The 22,217-nt window shown below is 43.8% G+C and overlaps 1 protein-coding gene across 2 annotated transcripts in view; it reads left to right on the forward strand.

The window, feature by feature from the left end:
- Positions 1-22,217, forward strand: part of REPS2 (RALBP1 associated Eps domain containing 2) — a 225,955-nt gene that overhangs the window by 85,883 nt on the left and 117,855 nt on the right. For both annotated transcript variants that reach the window (XM_066356509.1, XM_066356510.1), the window contains exon 6: positions 21,457-21,595. In XM_066356509.1, the coding sequence (XP_066212606.1) occupies positions 21,457-21,595 (139 nt within the window). The remainder of the gene's footprint in view (positions 1-21,456; positions 21,596-22,217) is intronic.

The following is a 22,217-nucleotide window of genomic DNA, read 5'->3' on the forward strand; positions in this document are numbered from 1 at the left end:
CAGTCACGGAAGGCTTCCATTAGGAGTGACATTTGAGCTAGAACAAGGATTCCTGGGTGTTTACCCGGTGAAGGAGTGGGATTATAGGAAGCAGGCAGGAAGATAGAGGAAACTGCACACACAGACATTTTCTATGTGCTTACCATTTTATATACATCATCTTACCATTTATATACATCATCTCTTTAACTGCTCACAACTATTTTATGAGGTAATATTGTTATTATCCTATTTTTTCCAAAGGCTAAAACCTGCGATTTAAAAGACCTTATTTAGTTTGCCCCAGGTTACAGCTGGGAAGCGGTAGGGCCGGAGTGCAAACACTGGACACGACTCCTTAGTCTCTGGCTCCGGAACTGGCTGGACAGTGATGTTATCTGTTAAGCTAAGAAGCCTTATATGAAAAACTGGTGTTGGGAGTACTGGGGCAAGATCCTGAGTTCAGTGTTGCATGTTGGAATTTGAGCTTTTGAGATAGCCAAGAGGAGGTGTCAGAGGTGGTAGGATATATGAGTCCGGAGCTTTGAGGAGAGCCAGGCTGCACATAAGTATTTGGCAGCGATCGGCTATTAGAAGGATTTACGGTATAGCGCAGAAAAACCCAGGCAGGTGCTCGCCCAGGTCCAGCCAAACTCTGTGTGACCTCGGGGCAAGTTCTCTCTTCTGTAATATGAACGACTTGGAATGGATCTCACAGTCCATTGTAATAATCTGCAACACTCTGACTCCCTTAATGTTTGGCATCGGTGGAGGTTCCCCTCACCTGTCATTTGGAGCATTGCCTTCTGTTTAAGACGAGAGCAAGCAGCCTTTTTGGGACAGTATGTGTTTTTCATGGCTGATGTGTTTTTCTTTCTTTAGTTCTTAGTTTCCTTCTTATGCCTGTCATCTGGGTTTGGCTGGACTCCACGTCCCAGAAAGCAAAATGCTAACCTGAATTAGTCATGTAGGTAGGGGATCTGAAGTGAAAGTTCCTGGTGGAAGGGGATTAATATGGATTCGGCATGGTGCTAGGCTAGGCCAGGGTAACTCATTCCCCTCATGTTGCCATGCCAACTGCTGGTGGCAGCCTCGCTCTCTTCTCACTGTCTCTGTGGCCTTGTATTTAAGCCCTTCCTGCCTGACTGTGAGGGGGTGGCCTTCAGATCCAGGGGGAGGCTTTTAGGGACCCTGGGCTAGCTCTGTTGCAGCTCACTTCAGGCTTGGCATTTTAGAGGTATCTATGCCAAAATCAGCACCCACACTTTGGAATGAATAGTCTTTTTGGTTGCTGCTTTAGGAACTCAGTTTTTTGTTATTGTTCAGGTGGTGGATGGTTGACAGTGCCTTAAAGAAGTGATAAGTCTTGGCCTTGGCTGGTTGGCTCAATGGTAGAGCATTGGCCCTGTGTGTTGAAGTCCCAGGTTTGATTCCCGACCAGGGCACACAGGAGGAGCACCCATCTGCTTCGCCACCCCTCCCTTTCTCCTTCCCCTCTATCTCTCTCTTCCCCTCCCGCAGCTGAGGCTCCACTGGAGCAAAGTTGGCCCGGGCGCTGAGGATGGCTCCATGGCCTCTGCCTCAGGCGCTAGAATGGCCCTGGTTGCAACAGAGCAACACCCCAGATGGGCAGAGCATCGCCCCCTGGTGGGCATGCCGGGTGGATCCCGGTCGGGCGCATGCGGGAGTCTGTCTGACTGCCTCCCTGCTTCTCACTTCAGAAAAATACAGGAGAGAGAGAGAAAGAAAAGGAAATGGTAAGTCTCCTTTCCCACTTCATCTATTTTCATGTGTTTATAAGTCATTTTGTGGTTTATTTTTCACAAGTTTTTCTAACTATCTAGACGTGTAGGCATACCCGTCTAGAATTGCCCCTTTTGACCCTACTATACTCCACTGGCTCTGTTTTTTGCCATGATTACTAGAAACTGCCCAGTGTTAAGTCTTTGTCTCATTGACCCCTTGGCAGCTTTTGACACGGACTCATCATTTGGTGTCCGTGATGCCATCCTCTCCTGGTTTGCCTCCTGTTCTTGACGTCCTAGATCCAGTTCTGACTCTATTACTCCTTCACAATGTGGAGGCCGATGACCATGTATCTCTATCTGCTGGACATCTTCACTTAGATGTCCCACTGTCATTTTAAACATCTTCCCCAGAAAACTACCTTTCACCCTTCTGTCCTGGCTCCACCCACTCATTGGCACAGGCCAGAATGCTGGTCACTGTCACTGACTTCTCCTTTGCCCCTTCTACTCAGTTAGTTACTAAATCTTGGTCATTTCACTTTCTAAATACCTCTCTTATCTGTCCATTTTTCCTCAGTTCAGACCATCTTCTGTCAGCAAATCTGTTACATCAGCCTCTAACTCTTCTTTCTTCCACTCCTGTTTTTTCAAATCCATTATCATCACTGAAGACAAAAATAAGCTGCAAAACGCAGATCAGTTCCTCCAGCTGCCTTGATTGAAACCTGTCACACTCCATCTGCTGCTCTCACGCATCATCCATATTCCTGAACATGGCTCCCGGGGCCTGGTGCTTGTCCCGTGCTGTTCTCTTCAGTCCCCACAGCCTGCTGCTTTCTCTTCCTCTGTCCTCTGGCCATGCAGAGCTGCTGCTCACGTCCCATGTGCTCTGTGTCCTGTTTGGGAACCTTACTCTTCACTTTGCTTTGCCTTCTCCATTTTCTCTTTTGTCTCAGTTCATCTGTGCATTATTCCAATTGATAGTACAAAGTACGAGGATTTTCTAGTATTTCTTGTACATGTGAGGTTTCTATTTTTTATTCTTAAAAATCCGTTCATTCCTCATATTTATCTGAGAAGCGCAGCCAGAGGGAGGGGCACCGGTCTTCACTGGCTTCCCATCCCAGAGACATTTGGTGCTGTCCTTTTCTTCTGTATCATTCCAGAAATGCTTTACGCATTTATAAGCAAACATGACTATTCCGATAAATATCTAATATATGTGGGATATTTTCTCATGACTTTAGGGAGACAGGTTTGGCAAGTGAAATACCCTTTGAGCCAGATCTCATTACAAAAATTATCTTTTATTTTAAACCAAAACACGCTCACTTTTTAAACCCTAAACATGCTGTAGGTTTTCTTCTCTTTCTGAAGGGACAAACTTAACCATCTCTTGGGGTAAATTCTCAATTCTCACTATTCTTACTTCAAAGACAATATATTGAGAAAGAGTGTTTAAAGAACGTTACCACCCTGCCATTCTCTTGCGGGTTTTGGCTATGGTTTTGGTGGAAATTTTCTAACGAACAGATAGGGGACAGATTATCAGACATTGGTAGCCAGGCACCATATTAATCCAAAAGTCTATAACTTTCAAAACATTTATTTGGCTTGGTTGTGCCCCCCCCATTCTTGCTCAATCTCCATTTCTTGTCGTGGCTCTCACCCTGTTCCATACTTAACTGCAGGTAATTGTGGCCAGAAGCACGTGCTCTCTGTTCCTTGGATCTTTTTGGAATGGTTCTAAATAGCAAAGTGTGTGCGTAAAAGATGGGGAGGGAATGAATACCCCAAGGCTCTGTTGGAGTGGGATAAATATAAATCCAGAGAGAATTGACAGGTGCCACAAGTAAATTGTTCATCCTGAGAGTTTTAAGGGAACGGGCAGAAGTAGTCATTCTGGGAGTCTGACACTGCACCAAGAGAACTGTTTCATGCTGTGGAAGAGAATTCTTTCATGGGTAGGCTGGACCAGGATGCCGGGAAGGTGAGAGTAGAGATTGTGGCTGAACGACTGGGGTAGGCGTGAGTGAGGTGGCTTAGAGCTGAGTACTAAGAGTTTGTGCTCTTGAGTTTAGAGAAGAAAGAAGCAGGTAAACAAGATGGGCATCCTAGATACTCTCTTAGCCATTCTGGTTCTTTTGTCTAATACTCAGCCCAAGGAAATGACCCATGAAGCAGGTTGGGCCCACAGGGGCTTCCTCAAGGGTCTAGGAATTCTCTCTCAAGGCATCGTTTGGCCTGTGTGTTTTTTCTCCCCTCCCCTCCCCTCCCCTCCCCTCCCCTCCCCTCCCTTCCCCTCCCCTCCCTTCCCCTCCCCTCCCCTCCCCTCCCCTCCCCTCCCCTCCCCTCCCTTCCCCTCCCCTCCCCTCCCCTCCCCTCCCCTCCCTTTTCCCTTTCTTTTTTCTTCTTCTTCCTTTTTTTTCTGTAGAGCCCCCGGCCCAGATATCGTTCTCCATCCTTATTTTAGACTTTCCCTTCTCCCCTTTTCTGAGAGCTCTGACATTGTCCCCCGTGAAGTGCCTGTGCCTACTTCAGCTTAACACTTGTCCGCTTAGTTCCTGCTCTCGTCCTCTACTTGCCATATTGTAGTCAACCCCTCAGGCTGATGAGCCATGGCAGACACTTGTGAGGGTGTCCTCAGGAGGGCCCGGAGCTAAAAACCCACCCGTGATGCTCTCCCTCCTCACATGGCCGCAGTAAGAGCCTGCTAAGGCTTTGCTTGCTTCTTTCAGACTTCACAATAAACACCACACCATTATTTTTTGGATCATGGGTTGTGAGTTTTCAAATACTCCTTTTCTTCAGAGCAATTAAAATAAAAAATCTATTTCAGAAATTCAGAACATACAAAAGGATGCAGTCATCCCTCTCCCTATCCCAGAGGCAACTGATAGGACTGATTTCTTTTGTGTCGTTCTAGGAATATTTTATTCGTATACATGTGAATATAGGTATTATATGTATGGTAGCATTCTGTACAGCTGCTATGTACTATTTTTTTACTTAAACTTTAATAAAACATTCTATAGCAGTACATAAAGCACTTCCCCATCTTTTTGTTTTTTCCAAATGCATAGTCTTTCATTGTGTTTAGTTTTCATCAGTAATTTAACCAGCCTCTGTAATCAACATCTAGGACTTGCAGTCACAACATCATTTGCATATATATAGCATTAGTTCCCAGAGATGGAAAAATTGAGTGAAATGTCTACACATTTTTAATGTTTGATAGAGATTTTCAAATTGGAGACTATCAATTTACACATTTGCCAACAAAGTATGAAATGTTTATTTTCCCATAGTCATATAAACAGTGTGCTAAAAATCTTACGGATCTTTGCCAGTCTGACAGGTGAAAAATGGTATCTCAGTAGTTTAATTAGCAGTTCTCTTTGTTAGTGAATTGGGACATCTTAAGTTCATGAGTCATTTGTAGTTCCTTTCTGTGAAGTGCTTCTTCACATGCTACACCCCCCTTCTTTGTTTGTTTTGTTTTGCTTTGGGTTGTCAGTGTTTCCTTAGTGGTTTGTCATTCCTACCAGTCTGAAACCAGAGCTGCTGTCTCTGTTCCCGTCTCTGCTCCTTTGGGTGAGTGAGCAGCCGATGTGTGTGGGAAACTGCTCCTTGCATGGTTGAGAGACACCCGAGGCCCTGGAAGGAGGTAGAGGCCTCAGCTCTGTTCAGTTCTGGAGTTCCCCAGGCTGCCTGCAATGGGGGGTTTCTTGTTTATACCCTCATAACAGGAAAGTTGAATTACTTGGTTTTGGGGTAGAGATTAGGGCTCAGAAAATCTTCCATTGTTTGCAGAGGTAAATGTCAGCACAGTGTGTTTATGTGTGTTCACCTCTTGGCGTTGCTAGACAATTCAGTTTTCTTCCTGAGTGGAGTAGGAGGGGGAGCAGAGGAGGGAGAAGGAGGAAGACGGAGGTAGAGAGTGTATCTGTGTTTCCCTTTGTGTGTAACAGGAAGAACTGGTTTGATAAATTTTGTAGGAATGCATGCCCCTTGTTCTTGATGTGACATCTCGTTTTACCAGGAGCATTCCTCATTTGATTTTCAACCCTCATTGGAGTTCTACCAGGTTCTAGGAGGTAAAAGGTTGCTGTGTCCGCAGTGTCTTCTTTGCTGAGTCGACCCAGGACTGACAGATAGCAAGGTGGTCACTGTTAGCACAGAGAGATCCTATTTTTCATAGCATCAAGCCTTCTTCTTACTTTCTTCACCTACTTGTAATTCTTCTTCATATTTTTCTAGTCCTTACGTAATTTCAGTTGATATGGAAATGTACTTTTTTCAACCTAAATCTTTTTTAGCTGTAATGTTATTGCATTCCTCAGGGGCTTTCTGTGTACCCACACTTGTTAACAATGAAAGGGGTGTTAATTGCTTGGTTTCTTTTCTGGGAGGCACTTCAGGAAAGACAAAATGTTTTGTGTTATAAGATGAGAATAGCAAAAAGATACTGGATTATTGAAAGACAGGTGACTCGTGGATGAAAGAACAGGGTACCTGGTATAGAAATTGAAGGAGGTTTTTGGGAAAAAGATATTGATTCAGTACATATGAGGACTGATTGGGGTGCTGCGTAAAGGCCTTGCAAAATCAATGGCGTTAGGTATGGCGGGGTGCAGGGAGGATCAAAATGGTAGGCTGGTCCACATTTGAATTCTAGCACCGATGCAGCCGGTCAGTTAAACTACTGATGTTAGTTAATATCTACTAGGCTCGTGATGGCGAACCTTTATATAAAAACCGTCCACTTTTGCAGTGCTGGTCAACCTGGTCCCTCCTGCTCACTAGTGGGCTTTCCAGCTTTCATGGTGGGTGGTAGCGGAGCAACCAAACTGTGCCATGATTGGCTCACCATGAAAGCTGGAACGCCCACTAGTGGATGGGAGGGACCAGGTTGACCAGCACTACAAAAGTGGGCAGTTTTTATAAAAGGGTTCACCATCATGGTACTAGGCTGTGGATATGGAAGGTTCCTTTACAACAGCACCACTTCAGCCCCTACGCAGGCCCGTCAGCATTGCCCTTGGCCTCAGGTGAGCAGGTAGTGTCATGCCCCAATTGCCTATCCCAACAAGCATCACTATTGACCCAGTGCTGTACTGGCCCCTTACCTTGTATGTGTCCTTTTAGTCCTCCCAACAGTCTTGGAAGGTAGAGAGAGGGCTTGCAACATTACCTCCTCTACTCATCTATTGTGAAATACTTACTAAGTGGCTTGTATGGGTCAACCACCATGGTGGGGTACCCTAAGGACTACAAACATGGTGCCTACTCTCAGGGAACTTGCAGTCAAGTAAAGGGGGGTGAATGCGAATCAGGTGATCCCACCTCTGCAGGTATAATGGAAAAATGGTAACTGCCCTAAAGGCAAGGGAGTCCTTTGGTAGCATATAACTGAGAAATCTAACCTAAGGCTGCAAAGTGGGGGAAAGCTTCCACAAAGAAGTGAGGGATGACTAGGAGTTAACCAGGCAGAGAAAGGATGGTGCTGGGAGGTGAGGAGAAGAGTGTCTCATGCAGTGTTAAGAGCCTAGACAAAGGACATGTGCTGGTCAGGGTTCTTTGTTGTGGACAACAGACTCTACTCTGGTGAGCTTAAGCAAATAGAGGTGTGGGTAGTGTACCAAGTTTTTGGAAGGACTGAAGATTCAGGCTATTCTAGGCTTACAAGAATAACTTCCAAAACCTCCCAGCAGAACTGGACTGCCAAGGGAGTATGCTTCTGCCACAATCAGAAAGCTACAGCATGGGGCAACTGCTGCCATTGCTTTTGGCCATCTCCTCGTGATGCATGACCTATACCGGCGTCATGAATGCTTTATTCCCTGCCTCTTTCACCGTGTGACTCAGTTCCGAGGCAGTCTTCTGTAGGAGTATCTGTTTAGGGACCTAAGTTCCATCTCAGCTTCTAGCAGCAAAGATATTGGGACAATTTTTTTTAAAGTAAAAATGATAGTTTTTATCTAGTCAGCCTCTGCAGTCTAGGGAGTTAGGTTAAGAGGGGACAGAGTGGGTGTTGAGTGAGCCGAAGTACCCTGTGTAGGTAGCATGGAGAGGAGATAGCCAAAGGACCAAAAGGCCTGTGTGTTAGAGCCCGGGGTGGTAGAGAGAGATGGAATTGGAGAGGTGTGCAGAACCTCGGGGCCGAAACACTGCCTTTCCGGTTGAGAACAGATGGCCCAGAAGTTCAGTAACTGGCCCAAGTCTCATGGAGAGTAAGTGACCATCCCAGATTTGAACCCAGTCTGTCTGCCTCCAGAACCAGCACTTCTTGCACTTCTAATCTGTGGCTTCCTCCTCTAAAGCATTCCTTGAATTGAGCCCAAGTTCTTAGCTCATCTGTTTCTCATCTGACTCTAGGCTGGTGAATATTAAGAGAAGGACGTAGCAGAGAACAGACAGACAGCCTTGACCAAACCGACAAGGATTAGGTGGGACTGTTAGGGCAGTGGTACCAGGCATCTGCGGCCTTGCCAGTCTCCTCTTCCTGCTGATTTCTCACTTTCTCCTCTAAGCAGACAGCAAAATCTTGACAATTTTTTGCTTGTCAGGATAAAGGAAAAATGTCCTTGTGGAGCAGCAGATCATGGCTTCTGATGGAAGAATTGGAGACAGTGATTACTCATAAGCAGTGATTAACTCATGTTAATCAAAATAGTGTTAGTGCCATATACTAAAATAACAGTGAAATGATTGAATACCTGTATTGTATGGCTATTTACAGAATTCTTTTCTGATGTGAAAACGTCCTAGATGTGTATAGGCAAAAATTATGTGAAAAATAAGATGTTGCTTTGTATACCGTATTTTCCCATGTATAAGATGATCCCATGTATAAGACACACCTTATCTTTGGGCCTGATATTTGAAAAAAAGAATGTATTATATAAAGTTTTTGAACTCAAGTTTTATTCATCATAAAATTCATACAACTCCTCAACAATTGCAAAAAAGCAGGAAATGCAAGTAAAAAATCTACAACCACTGAATAAGATGCACCCAGTTTTTAGACCCCAAACTTTTAGAAGAAAGATGTGTCTTGTACATGGGGAAATATGGTAATTGAATAGTTCACTGGCCAAAGCCTACAACTAAACTAGATAAAGGGGAGGGAAGTGTAAGTACAGCATATTCATATCCCAAGCTCAGATCCTCAATCTCAAAAATTGCCTCAGTGGTTTAGGCATTGCAGTGAGGTTGTTCTGAAAAGGAAACAGCACATTGTTGCAGGATGGATGCGTGGTTGGGAAAGAGCCATAGGACTTGCTGATTAAGAGTACTATTGGACCCCCATTCGTGTTCTGGCTCTACCATTTATGTACTAGGTTTGTGGTCTTGGTAAGCCACTTCCGTTCCCTAGTGCTCAGTTTCCTGTTCTGTAAAATGCAAATAATGGGACTCACTTCACAGGGTCATGAAGATGAAAATAGGTAACATATGTTAGGTTCTTAGAGTGGCACTAAGTGAACTAATGAACATGAGTTACCTATCATTCTCCTGTGACTGTGGTGATCATTTACAAATTTTTTGTTTATCTTAATAGCCATTTATTAAGAAAGTAGATCCCTATGTGAATGTGGCAACATGTGGTTAAAGATATTTGTGCATTTATTTCCATGAAGAAACTGATAAGGTTAAATTCCTGTGTTAGGATTTAATTTTAATGAACTTTTCTACAGAAAGAAACAGAACTTATTTATTGTAACTTCCTGTAAATCTATAATTATTTCAAAATAAAAAGGAAAAAAATTGTAAAGTTCTCTAACTTCATAGGTAAGGGAGAAGGCTCAGCCTTTACTTTTGGGTGACGTTGTTTGATAAGTACTTGTAACATTCAGCTCTGATCATAATAGGAGAGCTCAGGTTAACCTTTCTGTGTCTGGACCAGAATTGGCAATTTATCCAATCATTTATTTATTTGTTTACTCATTCAACAAATATTTATTGACTGTTTCCTACCTGATAGACATTGGGGATACAGCCTATCAATGACCAGAATGGACAAAATTTGCTGTCCTTATGGACATTGTATTATAGTGAGAGGGGGCTGGGAAACAGTCTATAAACAAGAGTTATATAGTATAATCCAGACTAGTTTAATGTGAAAACAAAAGAGCTGAGTTCATCTCCTTTTCTAGCTCCTTTTCTTCATTCTCATTTAGCAGTTTTCTCACAGTTACCCCCAGCTCTCATTTTTCAAGACAGCTTTAAAGATGCATCCACCCCTGCCTGGCTGGCTTAGTGGTAGAGCTTCCGCCCAGCGTGTGAAAGTCCTGGGTTTGGTTCCCAGCCAAGGCACACAGGAGAAGCGCCCATCTGCTTCTCCACCCTTCCCCCTCTCCTTCCTCTCTCTTCCCCTCCCGCAGCCAGGGCTCCATTGGAGCAAGTTGGCCCGGGCGCTGAGGATAGCTCCATGGCCTCCACCTCAGGCACTAGACTGGCTCCAGATGGAACGGAGCAAGGGCCCCAGTTGGGCAAAGCATCACACCTAAGTGGGCTTGCCAGGTAGATCCCAGTTGCGCACATATGAGAGTCTGTCTCTCTGCCTCCCCACTTCTCACTTCAGAAAAAAAAAAAGATGCATCCACATGCTGTGCCTGTAAATAGTCTTCATGGACAACCAAATTATAATTAGTTGTTTGGGAGGAACTTCCTGTCCTGCAAGCTCCATTCCTGGGCCTACTAGAGTACTGCACAGACACTTGCTGCTCAAGAAAGATCTGGTCCCTCTTTTTGCTTATAGATAGCAATAGAGAAAGCATCATAAGTGAAAAGAAGAGAAAACATAGAAATTATCTGGATTATGTTTTCTCCTTATCTGGATTTGGACATTTATAGTAGCTCAGAGACTGCCATGACATAATCCTAGAGGCAGTGAACAGTAACCAAGATTTTCCACATTGAGAGTAATGGAGGTGTGAGCGATACTCCTAATCTCTCCCCTTGAAATTTTAACAAATAGGCCTGACCTGTGGTGGCACAGTGGATCAAGAATTGACCTGGAAGGCTGAGGTTGCCAGTTCAAAACCCTGGGCTTGCCTGGTCAAGGCACATATGGGAGTTGATGCTTCCTGCTCCTCCCCCCTTTCTCTCTCTCTCTCTCTCTCTTTCCCCTCTAAAATGAATGAATAAATAAATAAAAATAATTAAATAGATTTTTAAAAAGGAATTTCGACAAATTGAACAACTACAATGCAGTGAAGGAACCCCAGCTGGGCTCACAGGTGCACCTGAGAGATTCACACTGTATGGACTAAAGGTAGGATGGGATGAAAAGGGGGGAAGAAGATAAAATGCACTTGTGGTGGGCTTTGGAGAGGAGAGGAGACAAACCTGGAGTGACTGGGTTTCTTTCTGCTGGACTACAGGGAGGAGGGATGCTCAGGCTCTCTGGATTTTGTCTAAGGGGTATGGAGAGGGAAACTGGGAGTGACTGGATCTTCTTCTTCCAGGAGGAGCAGTGAGATAGAAGGCAGAGGGGGAGATAAACCAAAGTGGCCAGAGCGCAGGGTCATGGCCAGTGTTCCCATGGTCTGCCTGCAGCCCATATTTGGTAGAGACAGAGAAAGCTAACGTGCGCCCCCCCCAGCTTCCCAGATACCACTTCCCTCACCTCACAGTACAGAGAGTGGGAGAGACAGACCCCACAGCTAGCATCTCCAGAGCCACTCTCCCCTGAAGAACAGAGGTGCTCCATGTCTGCTCCCCAGATCTTTTGAAGACATGGGAAGGAGCACCTGGAAGCCTGAGATCACCATTGTTATATCTGTAAAGCTGGAAAGCTGAAGCCCTAAAGCCTAAGCAGTAAGGCTAGAGTTGTAAAGCTCTCACAATGCGCCCCACCCACCAACGTGACTATGGCCCTACCTACATCATTACAACAGCAACATCTCAGCAGTGGATAGCCCAGGAACTTCACAGAGCTAAAAGTTGTAATGTAGCAACACCAACTGGAAGGAACCTCTCAAAACTGGAATTTATTTTTTCTATTTTCCCCCCTTTTTTCCTTTATTCCTCTTTTTTTCCTACTTTTTTTCTCTTTTGAATTTCATCTTCTTTAAATTTTATATTTTTTATTCTTTTTGTGGTGTTCCGTTTTTGATTTTTTTGTTTGCCTTTAATACTTTTTCTGTGGTTTTTACTCTTATAATTTTTAAAATTTTTATTATTTTGTTGTATTTTTTACTTTAATTTTTCATTTTCTTGGTTACTTTTTTGTTAAGGTTCTTAATGATACCACTCTCAAATGCCATCAAGGAAGAAGGAATTGAATATCTTGGCTACACAAGACAAAGACATAGTTCAGAAAGAAAAGGAACAATCTCCAGAGAACAACCTCAATCACATGGAAACCTTAGAGTTAAACGATAGAGAATTCAAAATTGAAGTTCTGAAAATGCTCAACAAGATGCGAGAAGATACCAATAGGCAACTTAATGAGCTCAGAAAGCAAATTAACAAAACAAATACCTCGCCAAGGAGATTGAAACTTTAAAAACAGAGATTAAAGAATTCAGTACATGGATTGAAGACTAAGATAGCAAGTTTAGCTAATAGAACAAGTCTGATAGAGGAAAGAATCAATGATATCAAAGACAGGCAACTAGAGATGCCACCGAAGGAAGAGGAGAGAGACTCACAAATTTAAAAAAACCAGAGAACTCTATGAGAATTGTCTGACTCCATGAGAAAGAACAATATAAGAATAATGTATATATCAGAAGAAGAAGAGGGAATAGGGAATGGAGAGCCTATTCAAACAAGACTAGTTTATCCCTGTGTACAAAAATGTATTAAAATGGATCAAAGACCTCAATATAAGATCTGAAAAAATAAATTATACAGAATAAAACATAGGTACTAAACTTATGGACCTTGGTCTTAGAGAATATTTTGTGAATTTGACCCCAAAGGCAAGGGAATTAAAGGCAAAAATAAATGAGTGAGACAATATCAAACTAAAAAGCCTCTGCACAGCAAAAGAAACTGACAACAAAACAAATAGGCAGACAACTAAATGGGAGATGATATTTGCAAACAACAGCTCCAATAAGGGGTTAATATCCAAAATATATAGAACTCACAGAGCTCAGCAACAAACAAGCAAACAGTCCAATTGAAAAATGGGGAGAGAACCTAAGCAGACACCTCTCCGAAGAAGACATGAAAATGGCCAACAGGTATATGAAAAGATTCTCATCTTCATTAGCTATTAGAGAAATGCAAATCAAAACTGCAATGAGATACCACCTCACACCTGTTAGATTAGCTATTATCAACAAGACAGGTAATAGCAAATGCTGGACAGGCTGTGGAGAAAAAGGAACCCTCATCCACTGTTGGTGAGAATGTAAAGTAGTACAACCATTATGGAAGAAAGTATGGTGGTTCCTCAAAAAATTAAGAATAGAACTACCATATGACCCAGCAATCCCTCTACTGGGTATATACCCCCAAAACTCGAAAACTTTGGTACGTAAAGACACATGCAGCCCCATGTTCATTGCAGCATTGTTCACAGTGGCCAGGACATGGAAACAACCAAAGTGCCCCTCGATAGAGGATTGGATAAAGAAGATGTGGTACATATACACTATGGAATACTACTCAGCCATAAGAAATGATGACATAGTGACATTTACAGCATGGATGGACCCTGAGAATGTTCTACTGCGTAAAATAAGTAAATGAGAAAAGGCTAGGAACTGTATGATCTCACACGTAGGGGGGATATAAACCATACTCATGGACATAGATACAAGTGAAGTGGTTACCAGGGGAAGGGGGAGGGATTGAGGGAAGGGTGTAAAAAGGGACAAATACAAGGTGACAGAAAATGATGTGACTTTGGGTGATGCGTATACAACATAACAGTTCAAATGCTATGGAAATGTTTACCTGAAACCTGTGTACTCTTATTGATCAATGTCATGTTAAAGTTAATTTTCTAAATAAAATTAAAAAATTAAGAAAAATGATAATTAGTTGTTTGGGCTCAGAATCATCTCATGTTATTAGGTGGTCAAATAGCAAACAAATGTGGCCTCATTCTTCCATCTGCAATGCGGGAATAACTGTGGTTGGTATGGGCAGGTCTGTCTTTACTTTGGGCCTCGCTTAAAGGGTAGATTAGTTAGGGTAACAGCTGCTATAACAAATATGCCCTACTATTTAATGACTTACCACAATAGATATATTTCTCATTCATTTAACAGGTTGGCAGATATCTTTTCTTCACTTAGTGAGTCAGGCTCCAGGGCTCCTCCTGTCCCATGACTGTGCCACCCCTCTTCAGTGGGCCAATGGAAAAAAAGAATACAGAGGCGTGCACAGCAGCCTGGCCCTGCCTGGGAGTGGTGCACGTCACTGGTTTTCACATTCATTGGCCAGAACTCAGTCACATGACTGCACCTAACTGCAAGGAGGGCTGGAAAATGTCTTTCCCGGGTGGGTAGCTACTCAAGGATAGTTTTTGCTACTCCAGGTGGCTTGTTTACCAAGGCACCTAAAAGACGTTATTTTAAGGTTCTTGTACCCTTAGATGAAATGGCTGGACTCACAGGCAGCAATTACAGTATGCTTCCAGGTTGGGATTACATTCTAAACAGAAATGTTCTATGGATGAAACAATATACACACCCTTCTGAAGTTCCCCCTGATGATGCCTCCTTGCAATTCATATTATTCAGCTATGCTTGATTTTTAAGATACTTCAGGGCTAAATGTCACCTTTTGGGATTTTATTAATAGTATTATTTTTTAATGAGTCTTTTGAAGTCTCTTTCATTATAAACAGCCTGTTTTCCCCAGAGATAAGAACTTGCAGTGCCAAATATTTGCATTTCACTTGAAACTAAACCAAGGGTTTGAATGTTTTAAATATAAGCAAATCTAATTCTCCTGTGTCTAGAGGAACTGTATAATGAACCATATGTATGTGACTTAAGCAGACAGATGTGGATGATTTCTCTCTCTCCTTTATTATTTTTCTTAAAAATGCTGGCAAAGCTCAAAATTGGCACCAAGCAGCAACTATCTCCACCCAACCAACCGAACCACTGGAACTGGAGGTGAAATTGGGAGGTCTCTTAGGGTGCGTACAAAAGTGGAACCTTTCCCAGTACTGCCTTCCACGTGGAAGCCCAAGGCTCCACAGCTTACCCACCCGTTTCTCATTCTCTTAGGTGACTGACCTGATCTGAAAAGCTGGCTTGATTACTGTGGCTGACTCTTGGATTTGTTTGGAGGAGATGGCTCTATGTCTGTAGGCCCTGCAATGAGATGGACCCCTCATTGCTGCTAGAAAGTAGGAGAAGCTGCCATCGCACTGCTAGAATGGGCCTTCTCCTGGTGGTAGCCATGTCTTTTTTCTCTTACTCATCTCGTTGCCTTCCCTACCCTGAGGTCACCTGGACCTCTGGTTGGTGTTACTGATAGGGCCGTAACTGGTCCTCTTACCTTTAATCTTTCCCCCTCTATTCTACTCACTGAAGTGTTCTTTCTGTAACTCAGATCTGATTATTTCACTGTCTTGTTTAATACTTACCCGTGGCTCTCTGTTTTTGAGACACAGTCTGAACCCTTTAACCTGGTGCACCTGTGCCTTTGGGATCTGGGACCTGCTTTCTGTTTGGACCATCCTGAGGCAGCTCCACTCACATCCTCTCTGCACCAGCAGCATAGTCTAGTTCTTTGTAGCCCAACCAAACTACTTTCAGGAGATGGATGTTTGATTTTTGGGTGACTTTGCAAATGCTGTTCCTTTTGCTTGCCTTGCTGTGCATATTCCATAGCATTGCTTCTCGAACTTGAGTGTATGCTTTGAATCACCTGAAGGGCTTATTAAACCACAGATTCCCGGGCCCTACTCCCAGTCTTTATGATTCACTAGATACGGGGTAGGGCCTGGGGTTCTGTATTTCTTTTTTTTAAATTATTTTTTAAATTTATTTGTTCATTTTAGAGATGAGAGAGAGAGAGAGAGAGAGAGAGAGAGAGAGAGAGAGAGAGAGAAAGAAGAGGGGGAGGAGCAGGAAGCATCAACTCCCATATGTGCCTTGACCAGGCAAGCCCAGGGTTTTGGACCAGCGACCTCAGCGTTCCAGGTCGATGTTTGATCCACTGCACCACCACAGGTCAGGCAGGGTTCTGTATTTCTAACAGGTTCCCAGCTGATGCTGATGTGCTTGGTCTGGGAGGGCCACACTGAGTAGCAAAGCTTTAAGAGTACCCTGTCTTACCACTGTTTTGAGGTTGTATTTCTCTCTCACTGGACTTTAGGCTTCCTGGGAAAAAGAATCTTTTTGCTCATCAGTGTGTCCCTAGTGTCCAGTGTCTGGGGTATAGTTGGTGTTCAGTAAGTATCTGTGCATGAATGAGTGGGTCATTGTGCAGTAGAGTTCAGATCATTTTGCTTCTTGTAGTGATCATCTTTCTTTTGGAATATTTCAGCCCAGGGGTACGTGGAATGTGATCTGCCCCTTCCATAGGCCCTTACCTGTTCCTGAAACACTCACTTAATGGATACGGAACTCGAGAACTCCCCACAGCAATCAGACCATGGGTGAACTACAGGAAGGCAGAGAGAGACTTCTTTGGATAGATCGCACACTTTATATTACAAACTGGACTCATATGTTTTCTTTTATTAAGAACAGCATGGAGTAGCATTCCTGCATCTCTTTCAACATAAAAAATACCCCTGACCTGGCCCTGGCCGATTGGCTCAATGGTAGAGCATCGGCCCAGCATGTGGCTGTCCCAGGTTCAATTCCCAGTCAGGGCACACAGGAGAAGCAAACATCTGCTTCTGCACCCCTCCCCCTTCTCTTTCCCTTCTCTTCCTGCAGCCATGGCTCGATTGGTTCAAGCACATTGGTCCTAGGCGCTAAGGATGGCTCCATGGAGCCTCTACTTCAGACACTAAGAATAGCTTGGTTGCGACCATGACCCCAGATGGGTAAAGCATTGGCCCCAGATGGGGTTTACTGGATGGATCCCAGTTGGGGCACATGTAGGAGTCTGTCTCACTATTTCCCCTCCTCTCACTTGGAAAAAGAAGAAGAAGAAGGAGAAGGAGAAAGAAGAAAGAAGAAAGAAATACCCCTGAACATACTAGAGCATGTCAAAAAGTGTTTTTTATCATCTGTGATGTGCTTTCTAGGGACTGTATGTGGAATGAGGGAGTGTACAGTGCCGTTCCAGCCCTCCAGGTTGAAACCTGAGTGACGCTAACCAAGAACACTGCAATGTTCAAACTGTAACACCATAATTTTAATTCGCATTCATATTAAAAATACTCAGTTCATGTGATTTATTACATCAATTGAAAACATGCAGTGAGAAACAGAGGGAAGGAGATGGGGATAGGTTAGCACGTTCAGTACAAGCCAGTAGAAGGGCCACACTGTGTATAGGTTACCCAATGTTCATATGCGCTCATTTGTTTTGTAAGGCCTTTATTTCTTGAAAAGGAGGAAGGGTTGGAGTTCTCATGAGAATCCAAGAGATGAGAAACAAGGAGTGGCCTTGTGGCCCTGAGGAGCAGGAGTTCTCGGCTGTTCACTCCTGCTTTGCCATTCACAGGCCTTGCCCTGGTTGCCTTGAGTTGCTTTGCTGTCCACTGACTCGGCGGCTAACAGTCATCCTTGGCGCCTACTCTTTCTAGTACTTCTCTACCCCACAGGTTCTGCTTATGCTTGGCTCTGGCTCCATTATGACTTTACGTTCCATCTGGCCCATACATCTACAGAAGGTGTACCTATTCAGGTCTGCTCTCTTTGCTTGTTTTTTTTTTTTTTTTTTTTTTTTTTTCATATTTCTTATCTATATCTCAAAGAATTAGCATATGGTCCCTATTAGTCCTACTAGACAAGAGCTTTCTATGCCAGAACATCCCAGAGGCTAGCAGCTGTGTGCCCCCCCTACACTCAGACTCAGTCGGGTGAGACCCAGGGGTGAGATGGGTGCACATGTCGCTGCCAGGCCCACCATTACAGCAGAGCTGGGGGGGCAGTTGGCAGAGCTGTCTGCAGTGGCTGTGGGCAAGTACGTCAGAGAGCCCTTTGGGCACTGGGACTTGACAGGTAGGACTTGAGCAAGCTGAGATCAGAGGAAGGGTGTTCTAGGATACAGACACAAATCTGACCCATGAAGAGAGAGAAGTCAGATGCCTGCTTAGAGTGAGTGAGGAGGAGGCTAGATTATAAGGGCCCTAAAGGCCAAGTGGAGAAGGTGGATTTTTCTTTTTCTGAAGTGAGAAACGGGGAGGCAGAGAGATAGACTTCCACATGTGCCTGACTGGGATCCACCCAGCATGCCCACCAGAGAGCAATGCTCTGCCTGTCTGGGGCATTGCTCCATTGCAACCGGAGCCATTCTAGTGTAGAGCTCATGGAGCCGTCCTCAGCGCCCAAGCCAACTTTGCTCCAATGGAGCCTTGGCTGCAGGAGGGGAACAGAGAGACAGAGAGGAAGGAGAGGGGAAGGGGTGGAGAAGCAGATGGGCACTTCTCCTGTGTGCCCTGGCCAAAAATCAAACCCAGGACTTCCACATGCCGGGTCAATGCTCTACTGCTGAGCCAACCAGCCAGGGCGAGAAGGTGGATTTATTTTTTATTTTTATTTTAATTAATTATTTTTTTACAGAGACAGAGAGAGAGTCAGAGAGAGGGATAGATAGGGACAGACAGACAGGAATGGAGAGAGATGAGAAGCATCAATCATCAGTTTTTCGTTGTGGCACTTTAGTTGTTCATTGATTGCTTTCTCATATGAGCCTTGACCGTGGGCCTTCAGCAGACCGAGTAACCCCTTGCTCAAGCCAATGACCTTGGGTCCAAGCTGGTGAGCTTTTGCTCAAACCAGATGAGCCCACACTCAAGCTGGCAACCTTGGGGTCTCGAACCTGGGTCCTCTGCATCCTAGTCCGACGCTCTATCCACTGCGCCACTGCCTGGTCAGGCAGAAGGTGGATTTTTAAAATTAGGCAATAGGTCGTCCTATAAGCTTTCATACAGAGTAATCAATCACTTTCTTCTGTCCATTCCTGATTCCTGCTGTCAGAATAGACTTGAGAACTGCTACAAGGCCACTGAGGCCACTCAGGAACGAGGTTATGTGGAGAGGAAGTAGAGTTAGCAGTGGTCTTAGAGCTGGAGAAAGAACAAACATAGGTTGACAATAACAAGAGCAACTGAATATGGCAGCTCTGGTTCCCGGAGGGAAGGAATGTATTCCAAGGGAGTAGTAGCTTCCACGTCAGAACCAGAGAACACAGCGGCCAGAACCCAGTACAGAAATATCAGCGCCTATTGATAAGATCATGTGGTTTTTGTTCTTTGTTTTGTTGATATGGTGTATTACGTTAACCGTTTTACGTATGTTGAACCATCCTTGAGATTCTGGGATGAATCCCACTTGATCATGATATATTATTTTTTTAATATGTTGTTGTATTCGATTTGCTAGTATTTTGTTTAGTATTTTAGTATCTGTATTCATTAGAGATATTGGTCTGTAGTTTTCTTTTTTTGTGCCATCCTTGCCTGGTTTTGGTATGAGGGTTATAAAAGTGAAACTAAGAGACATTAATAAGAGTGTGTGGTGGTTACGGGGGGGGAGGGGGGAAAGGGGGAGGGGGAGGGGCACAAAGAAGACTAGATAGAAAGTGACAGAGGACAATCTGACTTTGGGTGATGAGTATGCAACATAATTGAACGACAAGGTAACCTGGACTTGTTATCTTTGAATATATGTATCCTGATTTATTGATGTCGCCCCATTAAAAAAATAAAATTATTTAAAATTAAAAAAAAGAAAGAAATATCAGCGCCTTCATTCTCAGGAGGCAGCGGGACAGAGTTCCACCTGTGTCCTGCTGGCTTGGTGAACCGTGTCGGCCTGCTCAGTTGTTCACTCACAGATGGCCTTCCTGTTTCTCCTGTCTATCCATTACTCCAGCTGTTTCTGTCAGTGCTGACCTGGGGGCATTGCTCCTGTGAGCTCTGCACATGACCATCTGGCCCGGAACCCAGTCCAGCACATGCTGATGGCCTCCACCCTGGCTTCTGCCTCCAAGACCTGCTCAGACATCTGGGCTCGTTCAGAAAGTGCTGCCTGGGGCACTTGAGTTTGGTTCTGGAGTTTGGTGGGAACATTTTAGAAAGCTGTATGGTCCATCTGGTGTTCAGACTGACTTGATCTTCCTTGCTTTTTAAAATTTATATTGTTTGTTTCTTACCAGATGAATAGGGGGTTTCTTGAGAACAATTCAGGTGGAAGCAACCCAATTAAAAAAGAAAAACCTGAAATGCCAGATCCTGGCTTTGAACAACAGATAAAAAAGAGGAGTTACGTGCTGACCTCAGGGTTCCCTGAAGGGTACGGGTTCCTCTCTGAAGTTCTCTAAGCCTCAGTTTCCTCATCTGGGAAGAGGATAATGATTCCTGCTGTTTTTACCTCTGAATGTTTTGAGATGCTGGATGAGATAGGGATGTATGAAATGCTTTGTAAATTTCAAAGCACTCTGAATATAAGGCATTAACTTTATGGATAGTGGCTTCCAGGGCATTTAAAATGGTTTGATTTACATTTAATAGAAACTCAGTTAGTATGAAAACTTTAAAGATGACATCTCAAGGTTATACCACAGCTCAAAGTTTTATAATCTCATTTCTTCTGTGAGTGTTGTCAGAGGAGAAGGTGTTTCTGGGAAGAAGGACTTCCTGGAATGGCGTGTGCCTGGTGGGAGGAAGGGTGCAAAGCCGGTCTGCTGCTGCCCTTTGTGGGGATAATAAGCACAGTGCCCTCCTAATGATTATTTCCTTGATGGTGTGTTCATAAATGGCAGTCTGATAGCGTATTAGCAGTAACAGCTCTCTCTTCCTTTCCTAGTCTCCTTATGTCCTAAAGGCTTACCCCCTTGTGTTCACCTCTTGGTTCCCTGAAGGTGGCCCTTTGCAGTAGCACCTCAGCCTTAGAGTCCGGGGAACAGATGGAGCAAAGCCTGGGGCTCCTCCCAGAATCACCATTCTAGCTTTTTTCCCCCAGCATAGCCAAGCTTTGTTTTCTCCTGCACCATTTCTCTGGTCTCTGCATCCTTAAAGCCTCAACTTTGGCTTGCACGCCCCCTAGTGGCACGTCTGATGCACCCCTGTTACCCCATTTGTCATGGTACCATCACAGCTGTTCTCTCCGCAAAGCTCTATTACTGGGTATTAACCCCAGTTCACAGATGCAGGATGAGAGGTTGGGTGATCCTGACTGGCTCCTCAAGTAGGACCCGGCAGGTGGGATTTGAATTGGAACTTTTGATTCCCAGATTTATACAATGGAAATGGCTTGGGGGGAAAAAAGATGATATGGTTGTAGCTTTTCTAGATATTTTTATGGTTTAAAAAGAATCAGTTATTTTACTATCTATTCATCGATCTGAAAGGATAAAAACGTGGTGAATATTTGAAGATAAGAATAGTCATCTTTTTACCCTTCCTTCATTTCATTACAAACACCTTCAGCACTCCCCAAGTGCAGTATTTCATGCTCAGTCCTGTTAAGAATTTTATGGAGTACAATTCTAATTGCAAGGTGTTTAAATGATTCCCTTGAGAAAAAAAAAGTATAATGCATGGTAACTTTTATTGGTGTTTAATATTTCTACTTCATCTCACTGAAGAGAGATTCTCTGAGCATTTGCTTATTTATTTTTAAAGTCCTTTTCAGTGGAGCGAGAGCTGCAGGACAGCAGCAGTAATTACCCGGATGAACCGTGGAGGATAACGGAAGAGCAGCGCGAGTACTATGTCAATCAGTTCCGATCCCTGCAGCCAGACCCAAGTTCCTTCATTTCAGGTAATGAAGTCTGACAGATGAGGGCGTGGCTCCCAGGTCACTGTCTCATATAAATAGCAGTACCCATCTTGAGAGATAGTTCACACAAAATGAGGACAGCAACCTTTTGTGGCTTCAATATTTTTTGCTCTAAGATCAAATTTCTTATCAACTATAAACCATGCAGAAAAGCACACAGCAATGATGTTTGGAAAATTCTGTTTTAGTTTCAAAGGAGTTAAGTAGGAATTTGGGAGAACCTGGTCCAGTCCCTGTGATTTATTACTTGGGGCAGTTGTTGAAATGATGAGTGTGGGACCAAGGAGACATCTTTAATTGCTTACTCATCATAGAAGAGTTAGAGAAAGATGTCCTATCGCCTTCTAGAGTTAGCATCGCAGCCTCCTTATGTTATACATGCCTTAGAAGTTCAAATTCATGCTCGTTTTCTTTGGCTCAAGACTTTCTCCTCTGTTTTTTTCCAAGAGAAATTAAAATATGGGAGGAAAATTGGCCAGCATTTTTATGTCCACATATCACTTCTGGGTTGTCTTCAGAAATATATATTCCTGTTGAGTTCTCATGTAAAATTCAAGCTGAGGGGAATTGATTTAATTCCTCTGTGCCTACATTTTACTGGGCC

This window comes from Saccopteryx leptura, chromosome X (assembly GCF_036850995.1).
Source record: "Saccopteryx leptura isolate mSacLep1 chromosome X, mSacLep1_pri_phased_curated, whole genome shotgun sequence".
Lineage (NCBI taxonomy): Eukaryota > Metazoa > Chordata > Mammalia > Chiroptera > Emballonuridae > Saccopteryx > Saccopteryx leptura.